Source organism: Xenopus tropicalis, chromosome 10 (assembly GCF_000004195.4).
Source record: "Xenopus tropicalis strain Nigerian chromosome 10, UCB_Xtro_10.0, whole genome shotgun sequence".
NCBI lineage: Eukaryota > Metazoa > Chordata > Amphibia > Anura > Pipidae > Xenopus > Xenopus tropicalis.
Window position 1 is genome coordinate 50,788,902 of NC_030686.2, and position 24,697 is coordinate 50,813,598.

The 24,697-nt window shown below is 53.6% G+C and overlaps 1 protein-coding gene across 7 annotated transcripts in view; it reads right to left on the minus strand.

The window, feature by feature from the left end:
* cep112 (centrosomal protein 112kDa) overlaps nucleotides 1-24,697 on the minus strand; it is a 93,316-nt gene that overhangs the window by 14,457 nt on the left and 54,162 nt on the right. For all 7 annotated transcript variants that reach the window (XR_004220625.1, XM_031894239.1, XM_031894238.1 and 4 more), the window contains 3 exons: nucleotides 15,357-15,587; nucleotides 11,784-11,846; nucleotides 6,628-6,777 (listed from right to left, as the gene is read on the minus strand). Coding sequence is in view for 6 of the 7 variants with exons in the window: in XM_031894239.1 (XP_031750099.1) it covers nucleotides 6,628-6,777; nucleotides 11,784-11,846; nucleotides 15,357-15,587 (444 nt within the window). In the remaining variant the exon portion in view is untranslated. The remainder of the gene's footprint in view (nucleotides 1-6,627; nucleotides 6,778-11,783; nucleotides 11,847-15,356; nucleotides 15,588-24,697) is intronic.

Here is a 24,697-nt window from a genome sequence, read left to right on the forward strand (position 1 = left end):
TCTGGGCACACAATAAGCTGTACCCCCATACTGTACTGTCTAAGGGAAACACTATGGCACCCCCTACCCATATGTATAAATACAAATATACAGAGAAGGAATGTTCTGGGCACACAATAAGCTGTACCCCCATACTGTACTGTCTAAGGGAAACACTATGGCACCCCCTACCCATATGTATAAATACAAATATACAGAGAAGGAATGTTCTGGGCACACAATAAGCTGTACCCCCATACTGTACTGTCTAAGGGAAACACTATGGCACCCCCTACCCATATGTATAAATACAAATATACAGAGAAGGAATGTTCTGGGCACACAATAAGCTGTACCCCCATACTGTACTGTCTAAGGGAAACACTATGGCACCCCCTACCCATATGTATAAATACAAATATACAGAGAAGGAATGTTCTGGGCACACAATAAGCTGTACCCCCATACTGTACTGTCTAAGGGAAACACTATGGCACCCCCTACCCATATGTATAAATACAAATATACAGAGAAGGAATGTTCTGGGCACACAATAAGCTGTACCCCCATACTGTACTGTCTAAGGGAAACACTATGGCACCCCCTACCCATATGTATAAATACAAATATACAGAGAAGGAATGTTCTGGGCACACAATAAGCTGTACCCCCATACTGTACTGTCTAAGGGAAACACTATGGCACCCCCTACCCATATGTATAAATACCAATATACAGAGAAGGAATGTTGGATGGCAGTGGGAAAGCACTACTGGGCTTGGGGATCAGATCTGACCCAATGTGTACCCCCAATTCTATCCCTGAAAGCCCCTGTCCCACTCAGATACCCTTTTGGCTATGAGAGAACGGTATCTTGTGTAAGTGGATCCATGTGTCGGTGGGCTCCATATGGTGATGGGAACCCCCCCTGGATGAGCGCTTGCACAACCCCATATATATCTCAGCGCTGGGCTTTGAAGTCGGCATTCGGGGTCCCTGCGAGGGGCAGCTCTGGGCTCAGGGAGGGGGGGGGGGGGCGGAACTCAGCTCCATATTAAACAAAACAAATAAGCAAATATCTCTTTCTTCCCCAACTTGGATGTGAGTAGAAAGCGGCTTTTATGTATTTCCGAGATAGAATTCCCAGTGGGCTAATAAGCCCCTGTTATACGTGAACAATGTGGCAACTCCCGGCTTTAACCCCTTCCCCTCCACAAGGGAAATATGTATATATGTATAGAACAGCTCAGTTAACCCTTCTGAGAGACTGGAAAGGTTCTGTGCTTCAGGGATACTGGGGGCATTTGTTGAGATCCAAATGGACTGGTTCTGATGGTTCAAATATCTGTGTGGGGGTTGAGACCCATTCTACATCAACTATCAATAAAATGCCCACCATGTTCTTAATGATTTGTGCCCACCTTTGTCTCGGGATGGGGGGAAAGTGGATCCATGAGGGTACAATCATGGGTCGGTCCAGTAAATAAAAACCAAAGAAGCTTCTCCGGCACCACAGCCGTTGTTTAGGAGATTATTTGCCCTTTGAAAGCAACAATGTTGGAGTATGAAGAGCCGACCTGGCCCACCTTGAAGATAAAGAAGTCCTGGGATGAACATTTATGATAGCGGTGGGGGGGCAGCAGGTTCTGTTTTCCGATTCTAGATGGAACCATTTCTCTATCTCGACCCAAAAACCTCCATGTCCATCTCAAACATAATAGAGGTGGTGTGGGAAAAATGGCTAAAATGGGGCCACGGCTTGAAATGATTATGGGCGGGGGGTCGTGGTGGTTAAACATGACCAACGGCGCCCGGTTGGTATTGATTCTGGTTCTTCCCTGAAACAGAGAGGCCCAGGTACCAGAGGAACCATCTGCAACTCAACGGCCATCTTGGTTTTGACATTGGTCCCAATGGAAGTTCCTAGTGTATGACTTTCCCCAGGACCCAACATGATGCAGTTGCTAAGGAGGGCACTGATGCCATGGCTACCAAACCTCTGGGTGTGGCTATTAAAGGGGACCCGTCACCCACACATGAAAATATGTATAATAAAAGTCCTTTACAAATTAAACATGAAATCCAAATTCTTTTTTTTAATTACATCATCCATACTTGTTTTAAATGTATTGAAAAATCTGAGCTGTCAATCATATATTGCCTGCCCCGCCTCTATGCCTGAGGCATAGAGGCGGGGCAGGCGATATATGATTGACAGCTCAGATTTTTAATTACAATTACTTTCACTTTCCATTCAGATTTTCCTAGAAATCACCTAGATGGCAAATGCATAAGATTTTGGGGTGATACAAAGGTTTCCTTATTAACATTGTATACAAAATGGCGCTGGCCTGCTGGCTGTGACTGTAAATTCCAAGACTAAAGGGGAAAATTTTTTTATATTTTATATAGTGGAAGTAAAGTTTATTTTGCTCAACTATCATGATAGAAAAGGATTTGGAATTATTTTTTAGGGTGACAGGTCCCCTTTAAATAAATACTTTACCAAAGGTCCCAGCGGTAGAGGAAGAGAAACCAATGGGGAACCAAGCAGGAACCTTCCAATGACGGGGGCAGGAGTGGGATGAGGGGAAATCGGATGACAGAGATGGGGGCTCGGAAGGGAAATGTTTATCAAAGGGCAAATTCTTTTTAGAGAATTAGCCCCCAATGAGAGGGAGCCAATAGGATCGGGGAGATTAGTGGGCTTTGAAGTAGGAGAATGGAACAGGAGGCAGGGGGCGCGCATCTTGTAGGCACATTGGGATGTGACTGGGAAGTAAATCACGGCTATTGGGCACATCTGGGCGCAGCCTGGGCTTTTATGGCCGGATAACAACTGCCTCTCAGGCTCCAGGTGTGCAGATCCATCAGGGGGGGAAATCTGACATGGACGGGGCAAATAAAACCAAGGAGGGCTGCACAGTCATTGGGAGATGGGAAGAGGACGGAAGCGGGGGGGGGGGGGGGACAGAAGGGATGGGAAACAGTTGGGAGGGGGGGCATCAGGAATGTGGGGGGTGAATACAGAGAACTAGGGGAAAGCACGTATGGACATGGGGGGGGGGGTCTGTGCTTCTTGGCTTAGTGATGGGGTCTTGTGGGTCAGCTGGAGCCAGAACATGGGAACCCTCAGGGCTGGGCCCACATTGGCTGATAGCAGGTCCGATGTGCATCACATGACCCAATCGTTATATGTTTCATCTTTGATTTAAAACTTTTAGCCAAGAATGTGATTTATATGGGGGAATTATGTGGGCAATGCCATAGGGCAATTCTAGGTGCCAAGCAGGACACCTACCTGCACAAAGGCCACTATCGAGGGCCCCTCTCTAAGCTAAAACAAAGGGTTCAGATCCAAAGGAAATGATGATCTTCCCCCAAAAAGCTCAATAAAAGGGCTGCCAGGCAGATACTTGGCCCTTTGCTTTTGTACATTTTATCTCCTGTTGGCAGGAACGGCGAGCGCAGGGAAGATTGGGAGCGTAGGGAGAATTCCGCTCTCTGGAATGTGAGAGGCAGGGAGTCGGACCGGCCCATCTGGCCAACATCAGTACATGTGGGAAGGGCTTGGAGGCCATTATGGCTAGTCACTATAGGAGGAATTGGCCACTGAACGACAATGGAAAGGTTGGTTGGTGGGATGACTGGGAATCAGTGAAACTGAGGGAGAAGCTCCCTGGGAGGATCCAGTCAGGCAGGAATGTGCCTTTGGGTCACGTAACAGTAGCACAGAAGGTAAAGCCATTGGCCGGCTGCTACCAGCAATGATGGGGCACTTCCTCCCCAAGAGGAAACAGGCAGAGAATGGAGGGCACCAGCAGCTGCCAGTGAGCCAACAGCTCAGCCCCAGGTACTGGTCGGGCGCAAATCCCACACATGGAGTTACTGGGGGGGGGGCACAGCCACAAACCAGAAACAGGAGTCAGTCAAGCTCATGGGTTTCCCTACAATGTGTTCCCCTCATAAACATGTATGTCTGACCCTCCCCTTATATACAGAGCTGCACCCTCTCTGGGCCATAATGTGCAGCAAAATGGGGTAACTGGCCTGCACTGGGGGCTCACAGAGAAGCAGCCATATGTGATCATAGGTATAGCAGGACAGCAGCACTAGGGCAAGATGGTGACTGTAGGGCAGGAAGGTGGCTGTAAGGTAAGATGGAGGCAGTAGGGCAAGATGGGGACAGTAGGGCAAGATGGAGACAGTAGGGCAAGATGGAGACAGTAGGGCAAGATGGAGACAGTAGGGCAAGATGGAGACAGTAGGGCAAGATGGAGACAGTAGGGCAAGATGGAGACAGTAGGGCAGGAAGGTGGCTGTAAGGTAAGATGGAGGCAGTAGGGCAAGATGGGGACAGTAGGGCAAGATGGAGACAGTAGGGCAAGATGGAGACAGTAGGGCAAGATGGAGACAGTAGGGCAAGATGGAGACAGTAGGGAAAGATGGGGACAGTAGGGAAAGATGGGGACAGTAGGGCAAGATGGAGACAGTAGGGCAAGATGGAGACAGTAGGACAAGATGGAGGCAGTAGGACAAGATGGAGGCAGTAGGACAAGATGGAGACAGTAGGACAAGATGGAGACAGTAGGACAAGATGGAGGCAGTAGGACAAGATGGAGGCAGTAGGACAAGATGGAGACAGTAGGGCAAGATGGAGACAGTAGGGCAAGATGGAGACAGTAGGGCAAGATGGGGACAGTAGGGCAAGATGGAGACAGTAGGGCAAGATGGAGACAGTAGGGCAAGATGGAGGCAGTAGGACAAGATGGAGACAGTAGGGCAAGATAGAGATGCATGCCTGAAGTCCTCTTATGACCCGCACCCTTTTGCCCCCTGGTGGGTTCTGCCCCGACAGCACTGGCACAGTGGCCTGGAAATGGCTTGTATAGAAACATAACAAAAAGAACAATAAATGCAGCCACTGGGAGGTACAGCTATTTACATTCTGGCCACACCGGACTGGTCTGGGATATCAGACAAGTGCCCAGTATGGGATAATAAAAACAGATGATCCCTGTAATCCACAATAAAAACCATGTGGGAATTTGTGGGAACATTTGACTTAAAGGCAAAATATGATCCGGCCAACATGCAGACGTGGGTTTGGGCGGCTATAAATAGCCCCCACTTTAATGAGAGCCTCCCTCATAGACGTCAATGACTGACTTGGCTCCCATGTTGGGCGTGTAGTCTGTGTGGCGACGGGGCAAATTCCACTGTGCAGCCCCCCAGGTAATGGGTTGTGTGTGCGAGAGCAGAGGGATCCATGGAACCAGGTGTCCTTTACTGAACTGGGGGAGCCCTTCCCTTACACCCACCATTCTCCTCATCGGATCAGAACCAGTACAGTCAGTGGAGAAGAACAAGGGGGGAGAGCGCTCCCCTCCAATAGACACGACAGACGACAAAGGCCTGGGGGGGGACACTTCATTTTTGCTTTCTACAAAGAGCAATTTGTCAGCGCCTGCAGAGAACCCAAATCCGAAGTTGATTAAGAAGCCTCGTGGGGGGCCGGGGTCTGAGAGTCGGATGAGATGCATGTGTGTGGGAAAGACAACTTGCCTGGGAGATTTCTCACCGCAAGAAATTCTGCTCGCAATTCACACGTCACATTCCCTAAATGATTCACAAGGCCCTCGATGGGTGGGGTGGGAGGGGCGCTCAGCCCTATGGAGACTTCCCTAGCCAATCGAGTCAGTGCTGCTATGGGAAGTATTGGAAGCCCACTCTTATACCCAATGGGGGCTCTTCCAGTCCAAGTCTACTCAAGGCCCGACTACGTTGGCATTCTCAGTGACTGATGGACAGCATTGGCACACTAGCGCCTTAGTATGATGGCGACTCCCAATGGATAGGCTTTTGCCCAACCTCAGGCAGCGGCATCTTGGCGACATCTCAAATGATGGTGTTTTGGGCTGAAACCAATACAATAATTCACTTGCAAAGCTCAGAAATTGTGGAGTTAGGCTCATAATGTCTTTAAACCCAACCTAGGCTCTTCAAACTCATTGGTTCATGAATATGGGCCCTTCCACACATCCCCACCCCAATGCACAACTGATTGGCTAAACATAAAGGGGTCAAACACCTCGTGGAGCCTCGTAAGTTGGTGGGTCCCAGTGAGGCGGTTCTGGTTCTACTGGGAATCTCTCTCTTACACAGGATTTGGATTTTCACATTGGGGCAGAAAAGCAAATACATAAATCTAACTGGAATGAAGGCTGGGGGGGGGGGGGGGGGTAGAGGAATGCTCATTGTTACAGAGAGAGGATCTGAGTTTGCATTGGAGCAGCCGCGCTATGGTGCCAAGTCCATATTTCAGCAGGACCAAAGTTCTAATGTTTTCGGCTCCCACAATTGCTTTTTAATTAACATCATGTGGAGCCTCCATGTTCTGCTGCCCGTTCCCCCTGTTACAAATTACACAAGGAAAATCCCACTTAAAGTAACACATTCTGTAAAGTGATACTTCCCCAGGTTGCCCCCCCCAAGGATCACACGATCCAGTGGCCGGCCAGGAACGGCCTCCTTGTCATTAATTAAAGCCCTTAATGTGATTGCTCATCTCAGCCCCAAGGTGAAGTGACAGCAAGAGCGCCCCTAGTGGTACCAGGCAGCAGAGTTCCCATGAAGGAGAGGCCATACCTTTATAGCCATCTTGTTGTCTTTAATCAGCTGCCTCTTCTCTCCCTCGTGCCTCTGAGCCGCCTCCTGAAGCCTCCGCTCCCCAATGACTTGCTGCCGGCTGCTCTCCTCGCGCACGGAGGCCACGGACAACTGGAGCTCATTCACCATCTATGGACAAGGAGACGGGTGAAGGTTCTGCTACTTACCTCCCCCAGAGGGGTCAATCTCGTCAACCCCAGCCCCCCAGCCAAATATCCTTCTCTTGGGCATTTTGGTTGTTCCATTGGTTATTCACACACCTTCCAATCAGAACTGCACTGGGCCACCAAAGAAACCAGATTTGAATGCTTACAGCAGGGCCGCCATCAGAAATCATGGGGTCCCTCACAACAAAATTTTCTGGGCCCCCCTCCTCCATCGCCCTGCCCCCCAATGGCCCCTCCCATCAGTACAAAGGACACACAGACATTGGTAGCCAGGGCGCCCTAAAACATTGGTAGCCAGGGCCCCCCTAAAACATTGGTAGCCAGCATCCCCCCCAGCATCCTCCAGTTACCCCCACTCCCGCGTCCTCCAGCTCCTTCCCCAACAGCATCCTCCAGCTCCTCCCCCCTCAGCATCCTCCAGCTCCTCCCAGCGTCATTCCACTATCCTCCAGCTCCCACCCCCCAAGCATCCTCCAGCTCCAGCCCCCCCGCGACTTCCACTGGCTCCCCTGCGGCTTCCTCCAGTTCCCCCCAGCGACTTCCTCCAGCTCCCCTCATCTCCCCCCCTCCAGTGACTCCCTCTGGCTCCCCTGCGGCTTCCTCCAGTCCCGCCCCAAGCGATTCCGTCCGGCATCCTCCAGGTCCCCCACCAACAACTTCCTCTGGCCCCGTCCTCTAGATCTGTGGCCAGCTCACCGCTGCATCTGCACATTTAATCATTTAATATGCTTGCAACCAATCAAATTTCCCGCTGGACACCAATGACAGGGCCCGTAATTCTTTAAAGGGGGCCCGGCCGTGCTACAGTTTTTTTTAGCGTCGATATTGTCCGGGCCCGGGACAACTGTCCCCCCTTTGCCCCCCTGATGGCGGCCCTGGCTTACAGTGGGGGGTAAGTATTAGCCCCGGCTGCCTTTCCTTCCCTAATCTGAGCTACTGGGTCAGGGCAATTCAGACTGGGGCAGGCCTACCGGCCAATAGAGAATAGAGTATCCTTGGGTTATATGCCAGGAGGAACCAGTATATTATAGCAATAACCAACTTATCCCCAGTTCTGGTTACCGAGGGACCCTGAAGGCCACACAAGTCTATTTGGCAAGTCCATTACTAAAAGCTCAAAGCCCAAACCCAGTCAAAGCCAAATAGAACCTCTCTTTGGGGAAAGGTTTGATAGAAGCCGGACCTGTCTCAGCGCTGCCGGCCTAACCAGAAGACCATATGGGCCCACTTAAAGAGGCCATTGCTAATTCTTCCAGCTGGCAGGGCGGCAGCATCCTGGGATCCAAACAAGAGCGCTGGAACGCGGGGAATTGGGACGGGGGCTAAGCCAAAAAAAGACAAATTAAGTGCCGTGGAAAAGGAATGTTCCGATTTTATGTGCTTTGTTGTGGAAAACAGAATCCAGTGTGAGCTCATTACTAGGGAAACAGCAACCGGAGCCGGGGGGAACCGATTCCCCCTGCACTAACCACTTCCACGTGCGATCCTTTCCCTACTGCCCCGACCCAGTCACTGTCAGAACCCACCAACCTACTGCAGTCACAATCCCGCTGGCCCAGTCACTGTCAGAACCCACCAACCTACTGCAGTCACAATCCCGCTGGCCCAGTCACTGTCAGAACCCACCAACCTACTGCAGTCACAATCCCGCTGGCCCAGTCACTGTCAGAACCCACCGACCTACTGCAGTCACAATCCTGCTGGCCCAGTCACTGTCAGAACCCACAGAACTACTGCAGTCACAATCCCGCTGGCCCAGTCACTGTCAGAACCCACCGACCTACTGCAGTCACAATCCCGCTGGCCCAGTCACTGTCAGAACCCACCGACCTACTGCAGTCACAATCCCGCTGGCCCAGTCACTGTCAGAACCCACAGACCTACTGCAGTCACAATCCCGCTGGCCCAGTCACTGTCAGAACCCACCGACCTACTGCAGTCACAATCCCGCTGGCCCAGTCACTGTCAGAACCCACAGACCTACTGCAGTCACAATCCTGCTGGCCCAGTCACTGTCAGAACCCACCAACCTACTGCAGTCACAATCCCGCTGGCCCAGTCACTGTCAGAACCCACCAACCTACTGCAGTCACAATCCCGCTGGCCCAGTCACTGTCAGAACCCACAGACCTACTGCAGTCACAATCCCGCTGGCCCAGTCACTGTCAGAACCCACAGACCTACTGCAGTCACAATCCTGCTGGCCCAGTCACTGTCAGAACCCACAGACCTACTGCAGTCACAATCCCGCTGGCCCAGTCACTGTCAGAACCCACAGACCTACTGCAGTCACAATCCCGCTGGCCCAGTCACTGTCAGAACCCACAGACCTACTGCAGTCACAATCCCACTGGCCCAGTTACTGTCAGAACCCACAGACCTACTGCAGTCACAATCCCACTGGCCCAGTCACTGTCAGAACCCACAGACCTACTGCAGTCACAATCCCGCTGGCCCAGTTACTGTCAGAACCCACAGACCTACTGCAGTCACAATCCCACTGGCCCAGTCACTGTCAGAACCCATGTACCTACTGCAGTCACAATCCCACTGGCCCAGTCACTTTCAGAACCCATGTACCTACTGCAGTCACAATCCCACTGGCCCAGTCACTGTCAGAACCCATGTACCTACTACAGTCACAATCCCGCTGGCCCAGTTACTGTCAGAACCCACAGACCTACTGCAGTCACAATCCCGCTGGCCCAGTCACTGTCAGAACCCACAGACCTACTGCAGTCACAATCCCGCTGGCCCAGTCACTGTCAGAACCCACAGACCTACTGCAGTCACAATCCCACTGGCCCAGTCACTGTCAGAACCCATGTACCTACTGCAGTCACAATCCCACTGGCCCAGTCACTGTCAGAACCCATGTACCTACTTCACGACAGGGCGGCGCTTGGGGTACGCGGGCTGACCCTTGGGGGACGCGGGCTGACGCTTGGGGGACGCGGGCTGACGCTTGGGGGACGCGGGCTGACGCTTGGGGGACGCGGGCTGACGCTTGGGGGACGCGGGCTGACGCTTGGGGGACGCGGGCTGACACTTGGGGTACGCGGGCTGACACTTGGGGTACACGGGCTGACACTTGGGGTATGCGGGCTGACAAATGGGAAAGTGACTGTTGAAACTTGTACACGACTGTGTTTTGTATTTGCCCAGAATTCAGATGGATTTAGTGCTTCATTAATGGCCCATATTCTTCTCACACCTGCCTCAAACCACTCCCACTTGCCCTTCTCACACCTGGCTTAAACCACTCCCACTTGCCCTCCTCACACCTGCCTCAAACCACCCCCACTTGCCATCCTCACACCTGGCTAAAACCATACACATCTGTCACCTACTTATTTGTGTTATAAACCACTCCCTCCAAGTTTAAGAACTCCTCCCTCCCACCCCCACACCTGTCTTAAACCACTCCCACTTGCCCTCCTCACAACTGCCTCAAACCACTCCCACTTGCCCTTCTCACACCTGCCTCAAACCACTCCCACTTGCCCTCCTCACACCTGGCTAAAACCACTCCCACTTGCCCTCCTCACAACTGCCTCAAACCACTCCCACTTGCCCTTCTCACACCTGCCTCAAACCACTCCCACTTGCCATCCTCACACCTGGCTAAAACCACTCCCACTTGCCATCCTCACACCTGGCTAAAACCATACACATCTGTCACCTACTTATATGTGGAATAAACCACTCCCTCCTAGTTGCAAAACCCCTCCCACCCGGCTGAAACCACACCCACCAGCGGCAGGTATAATGGCTAAACCCTGCTTTTAGCTACCATTGGTACCAGTAAGCCACTCTGGCTATGACTGTGCAATAAGAGGGGCCCATAACCCCCCCCCCCAGTCAGCTGAAGATCTAAGAGGGCAGATTTCCCAATCCGGAGGGTCAGGAGCGGCTCCCGGCTGGAATTTCCAGAAAAAACAGCAAATTGTTTATTTTGTACGCAGTTCAGAGAGAAAATTTGCCTGGAACGCTGCCCCATGTGGGTGTCAGATTAGTGTGGGGCTGTCAGCTGTTCCGCTGCATGACATGCCCCCCCCCCCTCATCTGCTTAATTGCATCGGCCCAGGGAACGCAAATTCACCCATTCACTGCCAGTGGCCAACATGGGGCTCTTATCCCTCTGCTCAGTGCACCCCAAATATCTAAGGGTACAGTGGCCTGTCCCCCCACTCCCTGCCGTGGGTTGGTACAGATGGGGATACAAGGTCCACACTGCCCCCAGGGGGGAGTATTATCTGCCCAACAATGCAGGGGGTCCTAAGGCCACACACAGGCCAATAAAGTTGCCACGTCAGCCTCTCAAATTGGCAACTTATTGGCCTATGTGTGGAGCCCATCAATGGCCTGGGGAGAGGAGCAATGGGGGGCATCAGGGGGTGACACAGGGGGCACACAGTAAGGCCTAAAACATGGTGACCAATCAGACAGGGCATAACTAAAGGGGTCTGACACTGTAACTTGGCCCTAAGATATACAGAGGAGCAGGCTGCTATATATATATATATATATATATATACATTAATATTAATATTAACTTTTGGTATGCTATAGAATGACCTATATTAAGCAAGTTTTTAATTGGTCTTCATTTTTTATGGGGGGGGAATCACTGACTCCTGCTGCCAAAAAACATTTACTCTGAGAGGATCCAGTTTTATTGTTACTTTGAACTTTAAAACTAATATTTGTTATTCCTGTCCCCCTTTCAATCCACTGCCTGGTTGCTAGGTTAGATTGGACCCTTGCAACCAGACAGCTGCTGAAATACCAAACTGGAGAGCCGCTGAACAACATGAAGACCGACTGCCAATTACCAGGGCCATGGTAAGATGTTGGCTGGCAAGATGTTGGTGATGGTGGCTCCATGCCAGGCAGGGCACTGGTGTACTGAGTGTGGGCAGCCATGGGTGGAGCAGAGTTTGGTGGGCGCCCCCCCCCCGTTCATACCTGCGTGGATCGGGCGAGCTTGTCGCTGTACTCCTTCTCAATGTGCTGGAACCTGGCGTTGGCCTGTACCAAAGGGAGAGAGGGGGCAGAGATTAGGGGGTGCTAGTGACCCCTGTGTTTGGCACCTCATGTGCATGCCGGAGTCACCGGGCCGCCGGCCAATTCCAACGCCCTCTCTCTGGCAGCCAGAAAGGCAGGACGCCTGCTCTTTGATCTGCTTACAACTATTCATTACATGAAAGGAGGGGGGAGGCCAAGAAAGGGGTTCTGCTGCCAATTAGAGGGGAAAACAAAGGCTGTGAGGACAGAAGGGAAGGAGAGAGCGCCTTTATCTCAGTGACTTCATCTGGCTCAGGAGGAATGGGCCGAGGGGGAACATATGGGCCGGGGGGGGGGGGATAAACACTGAGTGCTTCTCAGGCTTCAGGGGAACACACAGCCATGTAATATGGAGGGGCTCCTCTCTGTAACAGCACTGTGCTCTCCTACTTACACCTCCCCAGGCAGCAGTGCTGTAACTATAAATACACTTTCACCCAAACAGGTCTGTGCCTACGGGAAGTACAGCCGGACAAGTAAAGAGCGCTAAGGATTGCACCCCCCCCCCTCAATAAATGAAGCAGCACTCATGGCAGTCTCATGGATGGTAATACCCCAGTCAGTACATGCAGGGCAGTGGCAACTATCTGTGGGACCCCCTGGGGGACCCATATGGGATAAAGTACTTTATGGACCTTTAGTGGGATCTTATGGACCTTTAGCGAGAGCTTATGGACCTTGAGCGAGAGCTTATGGACCTTGAGCGAGAGCTTATGGACCTTGAGCGGGATCTTATGGACCTTTAGCGGGATCTTATGGACCTTTAGCGGGAGCTTATGGACCTTTAGCGGGAGCTTATGGACCTTTTGCGGGAGCTTATGGACCTTTTGCGGGAGCTTATGGACCTTTAGTGGGATCTTATGGACCTTTAGCGGAAACTTATGGACCTTTAGTGGGATCTTATGGACCTTTAGTGGGATCTTATGGGCCTTTAGTGGAAACTTTTGGACCTTTAGCGAGAGCTTATGGGCTTTTAGCGAGAGCTTATGGACCTTAAGTGAGATCTTATGGACCTTTAGTGAGATCTTATGGACCTTTAGTGGGATATTATGCACCTTTAGCAAGAGCTTATAGACCTTTAGTGAGATCTTATGGACCTTTAGCGGGATCTTATGGACCTTCAGTGGGATCTTAAGGACCTTTAGGGAGAGCTTATCATTTTACCTTTACTTCTCCTTTAATTCTAAACTAATTAAACAAATAGAAAGGGGAAACAAATAGAAAGGAGAAATTAAAAAAAAAGCAATGCTTAACTTGCCCTTTAGAACTGGTCAGGGAACCCTGGGTTTAATTCTGCTCAGCTCCTTATGTGATTGGACTTAACCCCTCCTCTTTGCCGCACCTCAGTCACCAAAATGGTACCAAAGCCATACATCCAGATGTTATTAGGAGTAGGATCTCAGAAACAGAAGATCCTCCATCTTGGGGGCACAGGGTGATGCACAGGCACTATGGGAATGCAAGCTTGGCTGTGGCTGGCACCAAAAATGGATATCCTTGTGGTCCAAATTCTGGCATTGTTAGTCAAGTGGGAGGTACCCGACACTGCGAGACTTGTGGGCACAGCTATGGAGACAGGTCCCAATATTCCCCAGCAATGTGTATGGGTAGGGAAGGGGACGTGGGGGGACACGCTCGGGAGAGGCAATTAATGGCTGCATTAATGACCCAAGGGGGGCCGATAGGAACGAGAGATGCACATAAGCCCCCAGAATGGGCAAAGTATACAAGCAAGTAGACCCTTTTCTTCCCCCCTCCCTGGGCTGGAGCTGAGCAATTCCCCTGATCTCACCCTGCCGCCCCCCCCCCCCCCCCTTGATTTACTGCAGCGTCTAATCTGTGAGCCAATATCATGGGATTTACTGTATCTCTGCACAGGAGCCCCCAGCTGGCTCATTCCCGTAAATCGGCAGATGTGAGCGAACTGAGGTTCTGAGACGCAGGACAGACAAACGGACTGTTCAGTATCCGGGGGGGGGGGGGGAGAGGGAGTGACCCCGAGGTGTGTATATGTGCAGCAAGGCCTTTAGAGTGTAAGCTCCATGGGGCAGCCAATGGGTAGGTAAACAGGTAAAGAAGAGCTAGGGGTCTAGGGCTGGGGGTACTAGGGTGTCAGGCCCTCCCCCTCCAGGGGAACGCTCTGGCCAAAGGGGCCTGCTGGGGTAAATACTAAGATCAATTGTGCAGTGATCTCTCCCCGAGATATTATTGTATGGTGGAACATGATCTTATCCTTCATGTGTGTAGGTATGTCCTTGGCACGGCACCGCTCCGAGCCAGCCAGAACCTCTCATGCCATTCACTGTATTCCACATATCCGTTACTGAAGCCCAGAGCCGCCTTAACCCCTGTGGGGCTGGAGGGCAGCAGGAAGCTATTTACTGCTAGAATTAAGTTCCAACTGCCCATTTAAAGCCTGACTCTAGTATGGACTCTTGCAAAACGTTCCCTTTTATTACATACATACAGTAGAATCTCGGCCATAAAGCAGGGCAGGACTGCTGCTTACAATGGGGGGATCAGATAGGATCTGTGCCACTGTGACAGAATGCTCTGTTATACAGATAGCTAGAATCTCAGCCATAAAGCAGGGCAGGACTGCTGCTTACAATGGGGGGATCAGATAGGATCTGTGCCACTGTGACAGAATGCTCTGTTATACAGATAGCTAGAATCTCAGCCATAAAGCAGGGCAGGACTGCTGCTTACAATGGGGGGGGATCAGATAGGATCTGTGCCACTGTGACAGAATGCTCTGTTATACAGATAGCTAGAATCTCAGCCATAAAGCAGGGCAGGACTGCTGCTTACAATGGGGGGATCAGATAGGATCTGTGCCACTGTGACAGAATGCTCTGTTATACAGATAGCTAGAATCTCAGCCATAAAGCAGGGCAGGACTGCTGCTTACAATGGGGGGGATAGGATCTGTGCCACTGTGACAGAATGCTCTGTTATACAGATAGCTAGAATCTCAGCCATAAAGCAGGGCAGGACTGCTGCTTACAATGGGGGGGAAAGGATCTGTGCCACTGTGACAGAATGCTCTGTTATACAGATAGCTAGAATCTCAGCCAATGCTACTAGCAGTCTGAGTAATTAACGTGTAAGTAAGAGCCCATTGTAATCTCCCGAGCAGCTGGCGGGTTTCCTACCTGTACAGCCATATCCCCCATTGTTATTCACCTTCCCTACAGAGAGGGGAGGGCTCCTGCATTATTTTGGGGTTAATGCTGCTCCGAGTGGCGGCTACTGATAAGGGATCTTTTGTCTGTGAGTGAAAGCTGCACCTCCAGCGCCAACTATGGTTTCAGACTGTTATAAAGCCGTGAATACAGTGCTGCTCAGTAAGGAGAAGGGCCCAAACCCTGTACAATGGGATGGTAGAATGATGGGCAGGCTGGGAAAGCCAAAGGAGAACTGGACCAGGATGAGGGTTCTGAGAAGAACTGGGGGGCAGCAGTTGGCCCTTACCTTCTCCATGACCTCCTCCAGTTGGGAAGCGTGGGCTCTCTGCAGGTCCATCCGCAGACTCTCCATTTCTGCCCGTAGTTTGCTCATCGCCAGCTGATGTTCCTGAGATGCCTTCTGCCTCTCCTCGTCCCGCAGGAGCCCCAATTCCAACAGCTGCTGCTTGCGCTGGGAGTTCAACTGGATCAGCTCTTCCTTCAGGCGCTGCACTTGGGCCTCCAGCTCGGAGATAACCTGCACGGCAAACAATGACATTAGGGGGGATATGAACCCCAAAATGTTTGCCTCATTATTGCTACCAATGTCAAACTGGGTAACCTGGGACCATGGGAAACCTCTTTATAGATCCCTGGATAAGGTCTATCCTAGAGTTCTGGGTTCAGTTCTACAGAGCAGATCCCCAGGGGGCAGAGAGAGACAGTGGTACCACTTTATAGATCCCTGGGTAAGGTCTCACCTAGAGCTCTGGGTTCAGTTCTCCAGAGCAGATCCCCAGGGGGCAGAGAGAGACAGTGGTACCACTTTATAGATCCCTGGGTAAGGTCTCACCTAGAGCTCTGGGTTCAGTTCTACAGAGCAGATCCCCAGGGGGCAGAGAGAGACAGCAGTACCACTTTATAGATCCCTGGGTAAGGTCTCACCTAGAGCTCTGGGTTCAGTTCTACAGAGCAGATCCCCAGGGGGAAGAGAGAGACAGCGGTACCTCTTTATAGATCCCTGGGTAAGGTCTCACCTAGAGCTCTGGGTTCTACAGAGCAGATCCCCAGGGGGCAGAGAGAGACAGCGGTACCACTTTATAGATCCCTGGGTAAGGTCTCACCTAGAGCTCTGGGTTCAGTTCTACAGAGCAGATCCCAAGGGGGCAGAGAGAGACAGCGGTCCCACTTTATAGATCCTGGGTAAGGTCTCACCTAGAGCTCTGGGTTCAGTTCTACAGAGCAGATCCCAAGGGGGCAGAGAGAGACAGCGGTACCACCTATAGATCCCTGGGTAAGGTCTCACCTAGAGCTCTGGGTTCAGTTCTACAGAGCGGATCCCCAGGGGGCAGAGAGAGACCAGCTATAGATCCCTGGGTAAGGTCTCACCTAGAGCTCTGGGTTCAGTTCTACAGAGCGGATCCCCAGGGGACAGAGAGACATGCGGTACCACCTATAGATCCCTGGGTAAGGTCTCACCTAGAGCTCTGGGTTCAGTTCTACAGAGCAGATCCCCCAGGGGACAGAGAGACAGGCGGTACCACCTATAGATCCCTGGGTAAGGTCTCACCTAGAGCTCTGGGTTCTACAGAGCAGATCCCCAGGGGGCAGAGAGAGACAGCGGTACCACCTATAGATCCCTGGGTAAGTTCTCACCTAGAGCTCTGGGTTCAGTTCTACAGAGCAGATCCCCAGGGGGCAGAGAGAGACAGCAGTACCACCTATAGATCCCTGGGTAAGGTCTCACCTAGAGCTCTGGGTTCTACAGAGCAGATCCCCAGGGGGCAGAGAGAGACAGCGGTACCACCTATAGATCCCTGGGTAAGGTCTCACCTAGAGCTCTGGGATCTACAGAGCAGATCCCCAGGGGGCAGAGAGAGACAGCGGTACCACCTATAGATCCCTGGGTAAGGTCTCACCTAGAGCTCTGGGATCTACAGAGCAGATCCCCAGGGGGCAGAGAGAGACAGCGGTACCACCTATAGATCCCTGGGTAAGGTCTCACCTAGAGCTCTGGGTTCAGTTCTACAGAGCAGATCCCCAGGGGGCAGAGAGAGACCACCTATAGATCCCTGGGTAAGGTCTCACCTAGAGCTCTGGGTTCAGTTCTACAGAGCAGATCCCCCGGGGGCAGAGAGAGACCACCTATAGATCCCTGGGTAAGGGCAAGCTGATAGAATCTAGTGGAATAGACAAGCAGAGCTTGGGAGGGATAGAAGCAAAGGGTGCTGGGAGTACTGGGAGTACTGAGCTGCTGGGAAGGCTGGGGGGGGGGATACAGATATTTATATAGAGCCCCCGCCCGGCGATACTGTAAGTACGAGGCACTTTGTACTGCCGGGCTGATGGCTGAGAGGGATTAATTCCTTTTCATCATAAAACATCATGTGGTTTGGAGCCTCCGACCATCAAACCTTTTCTCTTTAAAGTTCTCCCTTTGATTTTCTCCCCTTTTTGCATGAATTTATCGCGAGCGCGGCTGGGCGGCTGGGGGGGCTGGGCGGCTGGGGGGGCTGGGCGGCCGGGCGGCTGGGGGGGCCGGGCGGCTGGGGGGACAGCGCCGTTTCAAGCAAACATGTTTCTGACTTGAAAGCAGAGCTGTAATTAAAAAATTGGGCATAAAAGAATGGAAAGGGGGATAATATTTTTTAATGGCAGTTCAAAGGGCGACAGATGTCAGAGGCTTTGAAGCGCCAGATCAGTGGGCAAGGAGCTGCCATTAAAGCCTTTGCTCGGGAGGTGAAGCCGCTCTAATGACGGATACAATAAGATCCTGCAGGCTTCCTCTGCTTCTAATTCACTCCCATTCCCCCCAGTATTAATGGCATGGGATAGCGGCAATGGCTGCAGGGGAAGGGGAGCTGGGTCAGGAGCCAAGAGCCACCCTGTCACCCACCTGTGTCACCCGCCCGTGTCACCCGCCCGTGTCACCCGCCCGTGTCACACACCTGTGTCACCCACCCCTGTCACACACCCTGTCACCCACCTGTGTCACCCGCCCCTGTCACACACCCTGTCACCCACCTGTGTCACCCACCCCTGTCACACACCCTGTCACCCACCCTGTCACCCACCTGTGTCACCCGCCCCTGTCACACACCCTGTCACCCGCCCCTGTCACCCACCTGTGTCACCCGCCCCTGTCACACACACTGTCACCCACCCTGTCACCCACCCTGTCACCCACCTGTGTCACCCGCCCCTGTCACACACCCTGTCACCCACCTGTGTCACTGTGTCTACACTGGCATTATCACTGGCACAGGGGCTTCTACTCTGGCCTCATACAGAGGGACTGCCTCACAGCCAGGGATTCTGGGTAACGCCCCACCTTCCCTCAAAGTCAGGGATTCTGGGTAATGCCCCACCTTCCCTCACAGTCAGGGATTCTGGGTAATGTCCCACCTTCCCTCACAGTCAGGGATTCTGGGTAATGTCCCACCTTCCCTCACAGTCAGGGATTCTGGGTAATGTCCCACCTTCCCTCACAGTCAGGGATTCTGGGTAATGTCCCACCTTCCCTCACAGTCAGGGATTCTGGGTAATGCCCCACCTTCCCTCACAGTCAGGGATTCTGGGTAATGTCCCACCTTCCCTCACAGTCAGGGATTCTGGGTAATGCCCCACTTTCCCTCACAGTCAGGGATTCTGGGTAACATCCCACCTTCCCTCACAGTCAGGGATTCTGGGTAACGTCCCACCTTCCCTCACAGTCAGGGATTCTGGGTAACGTCCCACCTTCCCTCGCAGGCAGGGATTCTGGGTAACGTCCCACCTTCCCTCGCAGGCAGGGATTCTGGGTAACGTCCCACCTTCCCTCGCAGGCAGGGATTCTGGGTAACGTCCCACCTTCCCTCGCAGGCAGGGATTCTGGGTAACGTCCCACCTTCCCTCGCAGTCAGGGATTCTGGGTAACGTCCCACCTTCCCTCGCAGGCAGGGATTCTGGGTAACGTCCCACCTTCCCTCGCAGGCAGGGATTCTGGGTAACGTCCCACCTTCCCTCACAGCAGGGATTCTGGGTAACGTCCCACCTTCCCTCACAGGCAGGGATTCTGGGTAACGCCCCACCTTCCCTCACAGTCAGGGATTCTGGGTAACGCCCCACCTTCCCTCACAGTCAGGGATTCTGGGTAACGCCCCACCTTCCCTCACAGTCAGGGATTCTGGGTAACGCCCCACCTTCCCTCACAGGCAGGGATTCTGGGTAACGTCCCACCTTCCCTCACAGTCAGGGATTCTGGGTAACGCCCCACCTTCCCTCACAGTCAGGGATTCTGGGTAACGTCCCACCTTCCCTCACAGTCAGGGATTCTGGGTAACGCCCCACCTTCCCTCACAGTCAGGGATTCTGGGTAACGCCCCACCTTCCCTCACAGTCAGGGATTCTGGGTAATGCCCCCACCTTCCCTCACAGTCAGGGATTCTGGGTAATGCCCCACCTTCCCTCAAAGTCAGGGATTCTGGGTAATGTCCCACCTTCCCTCACAGTCAGGGATTCTGGGTAATGTCCCACCTTCCCTCACAGTCAGGGATTCTGGGTAATGTCCCACCTTCCCTCACAGTCAGGGATTCTGGGTAATGTCCCGTAATGTCCCACCTTCCCTCACAGGCAGGGATTCTGGGTAATGCCCCACCTTCCCTCACAGTCAGGGATTCTGGGTAATGTCCCGTAATGTCCCACCTTCCCTCACAGTCAGGGATTCTGGGTAATGTCCCGTAATGTCCCACCTTCCCTCACAGGCAGGGATTCTGGGTAACGTCCCACCTTCCCTCACAGTCAGGGATTCTGGGTAATGCCCCACCTTCCCTCACAGTCAGGGATTCTGGGTAATGCCCCCACCTTCCCTCACAGTCAGGGATTCTAGGTAACGCCCCACCTTCCCTCACAGTCAGGGATTCTGGGTAACGCCCCACCTTCCCTCACAGTCAGGGATTCTGGGTAACGCCCCACCTTCCCTCACAGTCAGGGATTCTGGGTAACGTCCCACCTTCCCTCACAGTCAGGGATTCTGGGTAACGCCCCACCTTCCCTCACAGTCAGGGATTCTGGGTAACGCCCCACCTTCCCTCAAAGTCAGGGATTCTGGGTAATGTCCCACCTTCCCTCACAGTCAGGGATTCTGGGTAATGTCCCACCTTCCCTCACAGTCAGGGATTCTGGGTAATGTCCCGTAATGTCCCACCTTCCCTCACAGGCAGGGATTCTGGGTAATGCCCCACTTTCCCTCACAGCTAAGGACTCTGGGTAATGTCCCACCTTCCCTCACAGGCAAGGACTCTGGGTAATGTCCCACCTTCCCTCACAGCCAGGGATTCTGGGTAATGCCCCACTTTCCCTCACAGCTAAGGACTCTGGGTAATGTCCCACCTTCCCTCACAGGCAGGGATTCTGGGTAATGCCCCACCTTCCCTCACAGTCAGGGATTCTGGGTAACGCCCCACCTTCCCTCACAGGCAGGGATTCTGGGTAACGCCCCACCTTCCCTCACAGCCAGGGATTCTGGGTAACGTCCCACCTTCCCTCACAGTCAGGGATTCTGGGTAACGTCCCACCTTCCCTCGCAGGCAGGGATTCTGGGTAACGTCCCACCTTCCCTCGCAGGCAGGGATTCTGGGTAACGTCCCACCTTCCCTCGCAGGCAGGGATTCTGGGTAACGTCCCACCTTCCCTCGCAGTCAGGGATTCTGGGTAACGCCCCACCTTCCCTCGCAGGCAGGGATTCTGGGTAACGCCCCACCTTCCCTCACAGTCAGGGATTCTGGGTAACGCCCCACCTTCCCTCGCAGGCAGGGATTCTGGGTAACGCCCCACCTTCCCTCGCAGGCAGGGATTCTGGGTAACGTCCCACCTTCCCTCGCAGGCAGGGATTCTGGGTAACGTCCCACCTTCCCTCGCAGGCAGGGATTCTGGGTAACGTCCCACCTTCCCTCGCAGGCAGGGATTCTGGGTAACGTCCCACCTTCCCTCGCAGGCAGGGATTCTGGGTAACGTCCCACCTTCCCTCGCAGGCAGGGATTCTGGGTAACGTCCCACCTTCCCTCGCAGGCAGGGATTCTGGGTAACGTCCCACCTTCCCTCGCAGTCAGGGATTCTGGGTAACGTCCCACCTTCCCTCGCAGTCAGGGATTCTGGGTAACGTCCCACCTTCCCTCGCAGTCAGGGATTCTGGGTAACGTCCCACCTTCCCTCGCAGTCAGGGATTCTGGGTAACGTCCCACCTTCCCTCGCAGTCAGGGATTCTGGGTAACGTCCCACCTTCCCTCGCAGTCAGGGATTCTGGGTAACGTCCCACCTTCCCTCGCAGTCAGGGATTCTGGGTAACGTCCCACCTTCCCTCGCAGTCAGGGATTCTGGGTAACGTCCCACCTTCCCTCGCAGGCAGGGATTCTGGGTAACGTCCCACCTTCCCTCGCAGGCAGGGATTCTGGGTAACGTCCCACCTTCCCTCACAGCAGGGATTCTGGGTAACGTCCCACCTTCCCTCACAGGCAGGGATTCTGGGGTAACGCCCCACCTTCCCTCACAGGCAGGGATTCTGGGTAACGCCCCACCTTCCCTCACAGTCAGGGATTCTGGGTAACGCCCCACCTTCCCTCACAGGCAGGGATTCTGGGTAACGTCCCACCTTCCCTCACAGTCAGGGATTCTGGGTAACGCCCCACCTTCCCTCACAGTCAGGGATTCTGGGTAACGCCCCACCTTCCCTCACAGTCAGGGATTCTGGGTAACGCCCCACCTTCCCTCACAGGCAGGGATTCTGGGTAACGTCCCACCTTCCCTCACAGTCAGGGATTCTGGGTAACGCCCCACCTTCCCTCACAGTCAGGGATTCTGGGTAACGTCCCACCTTCCCTCACAGTCAGGGATTCTGGGTAACGCCCCACCTTCCCTCACAGTCAGGGATTCTGGGTAACGCCCCACCTTCCCTCACAGTCAGGGATTCTGGGTAATGCCCCACCTTCCCTCACAGTCAGGGATTCTGGGTAATGCCCCACCTTCCCTCAAAGTCAGGGATTCTGGGTAATGTCCCACCTTCCCTCACAGTCAGGGATTCTGGGTAATGTCCCACCTTCCCTCACAGTCAGGGATTCTGGGTAATGTCCCACCTTCCCTCACAGTCAGGGATTCTGGTAATGTCCCGTAATGTCCCACCTTCCCTCACAGGCAGGGATTCTGGGTAATGCCCCACCTTCCCTCACAGTCAGGGATTCTGGGTAATGTCCCGTAATGTCCCACCTTCCCTCACAGTCAGGGATTCTGGGTAATGTCCCGTAATGTCCCACCTTCCCTCACAGGCAGGGATTCTGGGTAACGTCCCACCTTCCCTCACAGTCAGGGATTCTGGGTAATGCCCCACCTTCCCTCACAGTCAGGGATTCTGGGTAATGCCCCACCTTCCCTCACAGTCAGGGATTCTAGGTAACGCCCCACCTTCCCTCACAGTCAGGGATTCTGGGTAACGCCCCACCTTCCCTCACAGTCAGGGATTCTGGGTAACGCCCCACCTTCCCTCACAGTCAGGGATTCTGGGGTAACGTCCCACCTTCCCTCACAGTCAGGGATTCTGGGTAACGCCCCCACCTTCCCTCACAGTCAGGGATTCTGGGTAACGCCCCCACCTTCCCTCACAGTCAGGGATTCTGGGTAATGCCCCACCTTCCCTCACAGTCAGGGATTCTGGGTAATGCCCCACCTTCCTCAAAGTCAGGGATTCTGGGTAATGTCCCACCTTCCCTCACAGTCAGGGATTCTGGGTAATGTCCCACCTTCCCTCACAGTCAGGGATTCTGGGTAATGTCCCGTAATGTCCCACCTTCCCTCACAGGCAGGGATTCTGGGTAATGCCCCACTTTCCCTCACAGCTAAGGACTCTGGGTAATGTCCCACCTTCCCTCACAGGCAAGGACTCTGGGTAATGTCCCACCTTCCCTCACAGCCAGGGATTCTGGGTAATGCCCCACTTTCCCTCACAGCTAAGGACTCTGGGTAATGTCCCACCTTCCCTCACAGGCAGGGATTCTGGGTAATGCCCCACCTTCCCTCACAGTCAGGGATTCTGGTAACGCCCCACCTTCCCTCACAGGCAGGGATTCTGGGTAACGCCCCACCTTCCCTCACAGCCAGGGATTCTGGGGTAACGTCCCACCTTCCCTCACAGTCAGGGATTCTGGGTAACGTCCCATCTTCCCTCGCAGGCAGGGATTCTGGGGTAACGTCCCACCTTCCCTCGCAGGCAGGGATTCTGGGTAACGTCCCACCTTCCCTCGCAGGCAGGGATTCTGGTAACGTCCCACCTTCCCTCGCAGGCAGGGATTCTGGGTAACGTCCCACCTTCCCTCGCAGTCAGGGATTCTGGGTAACGCCCCACCTTCCCTCGCAGTCAGGATTCTGGGTAACGCCCCACCTTCCCTCGCAGGCAGGGATTCTGGGTAACGCCCCACCTTCCCTCGCAGTCAGGGATTCTGGTAACGCCCCACCTTCCCTCGCAGGCAGGGATTCTGGGTAACGCCCCACCTTCCCTCGCAGGCAGGGATTCTGGTAACGTCCCACCTTCCCTCGCAGGCAGGGATTCTGGGTAACGTCCCACCTTCCCTCGCAGGCAGGGATTCTGGGTAACGTCCCACCTTCCCTCGCAGGGCAGGGATTCTGGGTAAAGTCCCACCTTCCCTCGCAGGCAGGGATTCTGGGTAACGTCCCACCTTCCCTCGCAGGCAGGGATTCTGGGTAACGTCCCACCTTCCCTCGCAGTCAGGGATTCTGGGTAACGTCCCACCTTCCCTCGCAGTCAGGGATTCTGGGTAACGTCCCACCTTCCCTCGCAGTCAGGGATTCTGGGTAACGTCCCACCTTCCCTCGCAGTCAGGGATTCTGGGTAACGTCCCACCTTCCCTCACAGGCAGGGATTCTGGGTAATGCCCCACCTTCCCTCACAGTCAGGGATTCTGGGTAATGCCCCACCTTCCCTCACAGTCAGGGATTCTGGGTAATGCCCCACCTTCCCTCACAGTCAGGGATTCTGGGTAATGCCCCACCTTCCCTCACAGTCAGGGATTCTGGGTAATGCCCCACCTTCCCTCACAGTCAGGGATTCTGGGTAATGCCCCACTTTCCCTCACAGTCAGGGATTCTGGGTAATGCCCCACCTTCCCTCACAGTCAGGGATTCTGGGTAATGTCCCACCTTCCCTCACAGGCAGGGATTCTGGGTAATGTCCCACCTTCCCTCACAGTCAGGGATTCTAGGTAATGCCCCACCTTCCCTCACAGTCAGGGATTCTAGGTAATGCCCCACCTTCCCTCACAGTCAGGGATTCTGGGTAACGCCCCACCTTCCCTCACAGTCAGGGATTCTGGGTAACGCCCCACCTTCCCTCACAGTCAGGGATTCTGGGTAACGCCCCACCTTCCCTCACAGTCAGGGATTCTGGGTAACGCCCCACCTTCCCTCACAGTCAGGGATTCTGGGTAATGCCCCACCTTCCCTCACAGTCAGGGATTCTGGGTAATGCCCCACCTTCCCTCACAGTCAGGGATTCTGGGTAATGTCCCACCTTCCCTCACAGTCAGGGATTCTGGGTAATGTCCCACCTTCCCTCACAGTCAGGGATTCTGGGTAATGTCCCGTAATGTCCCACCTTCCCTCACA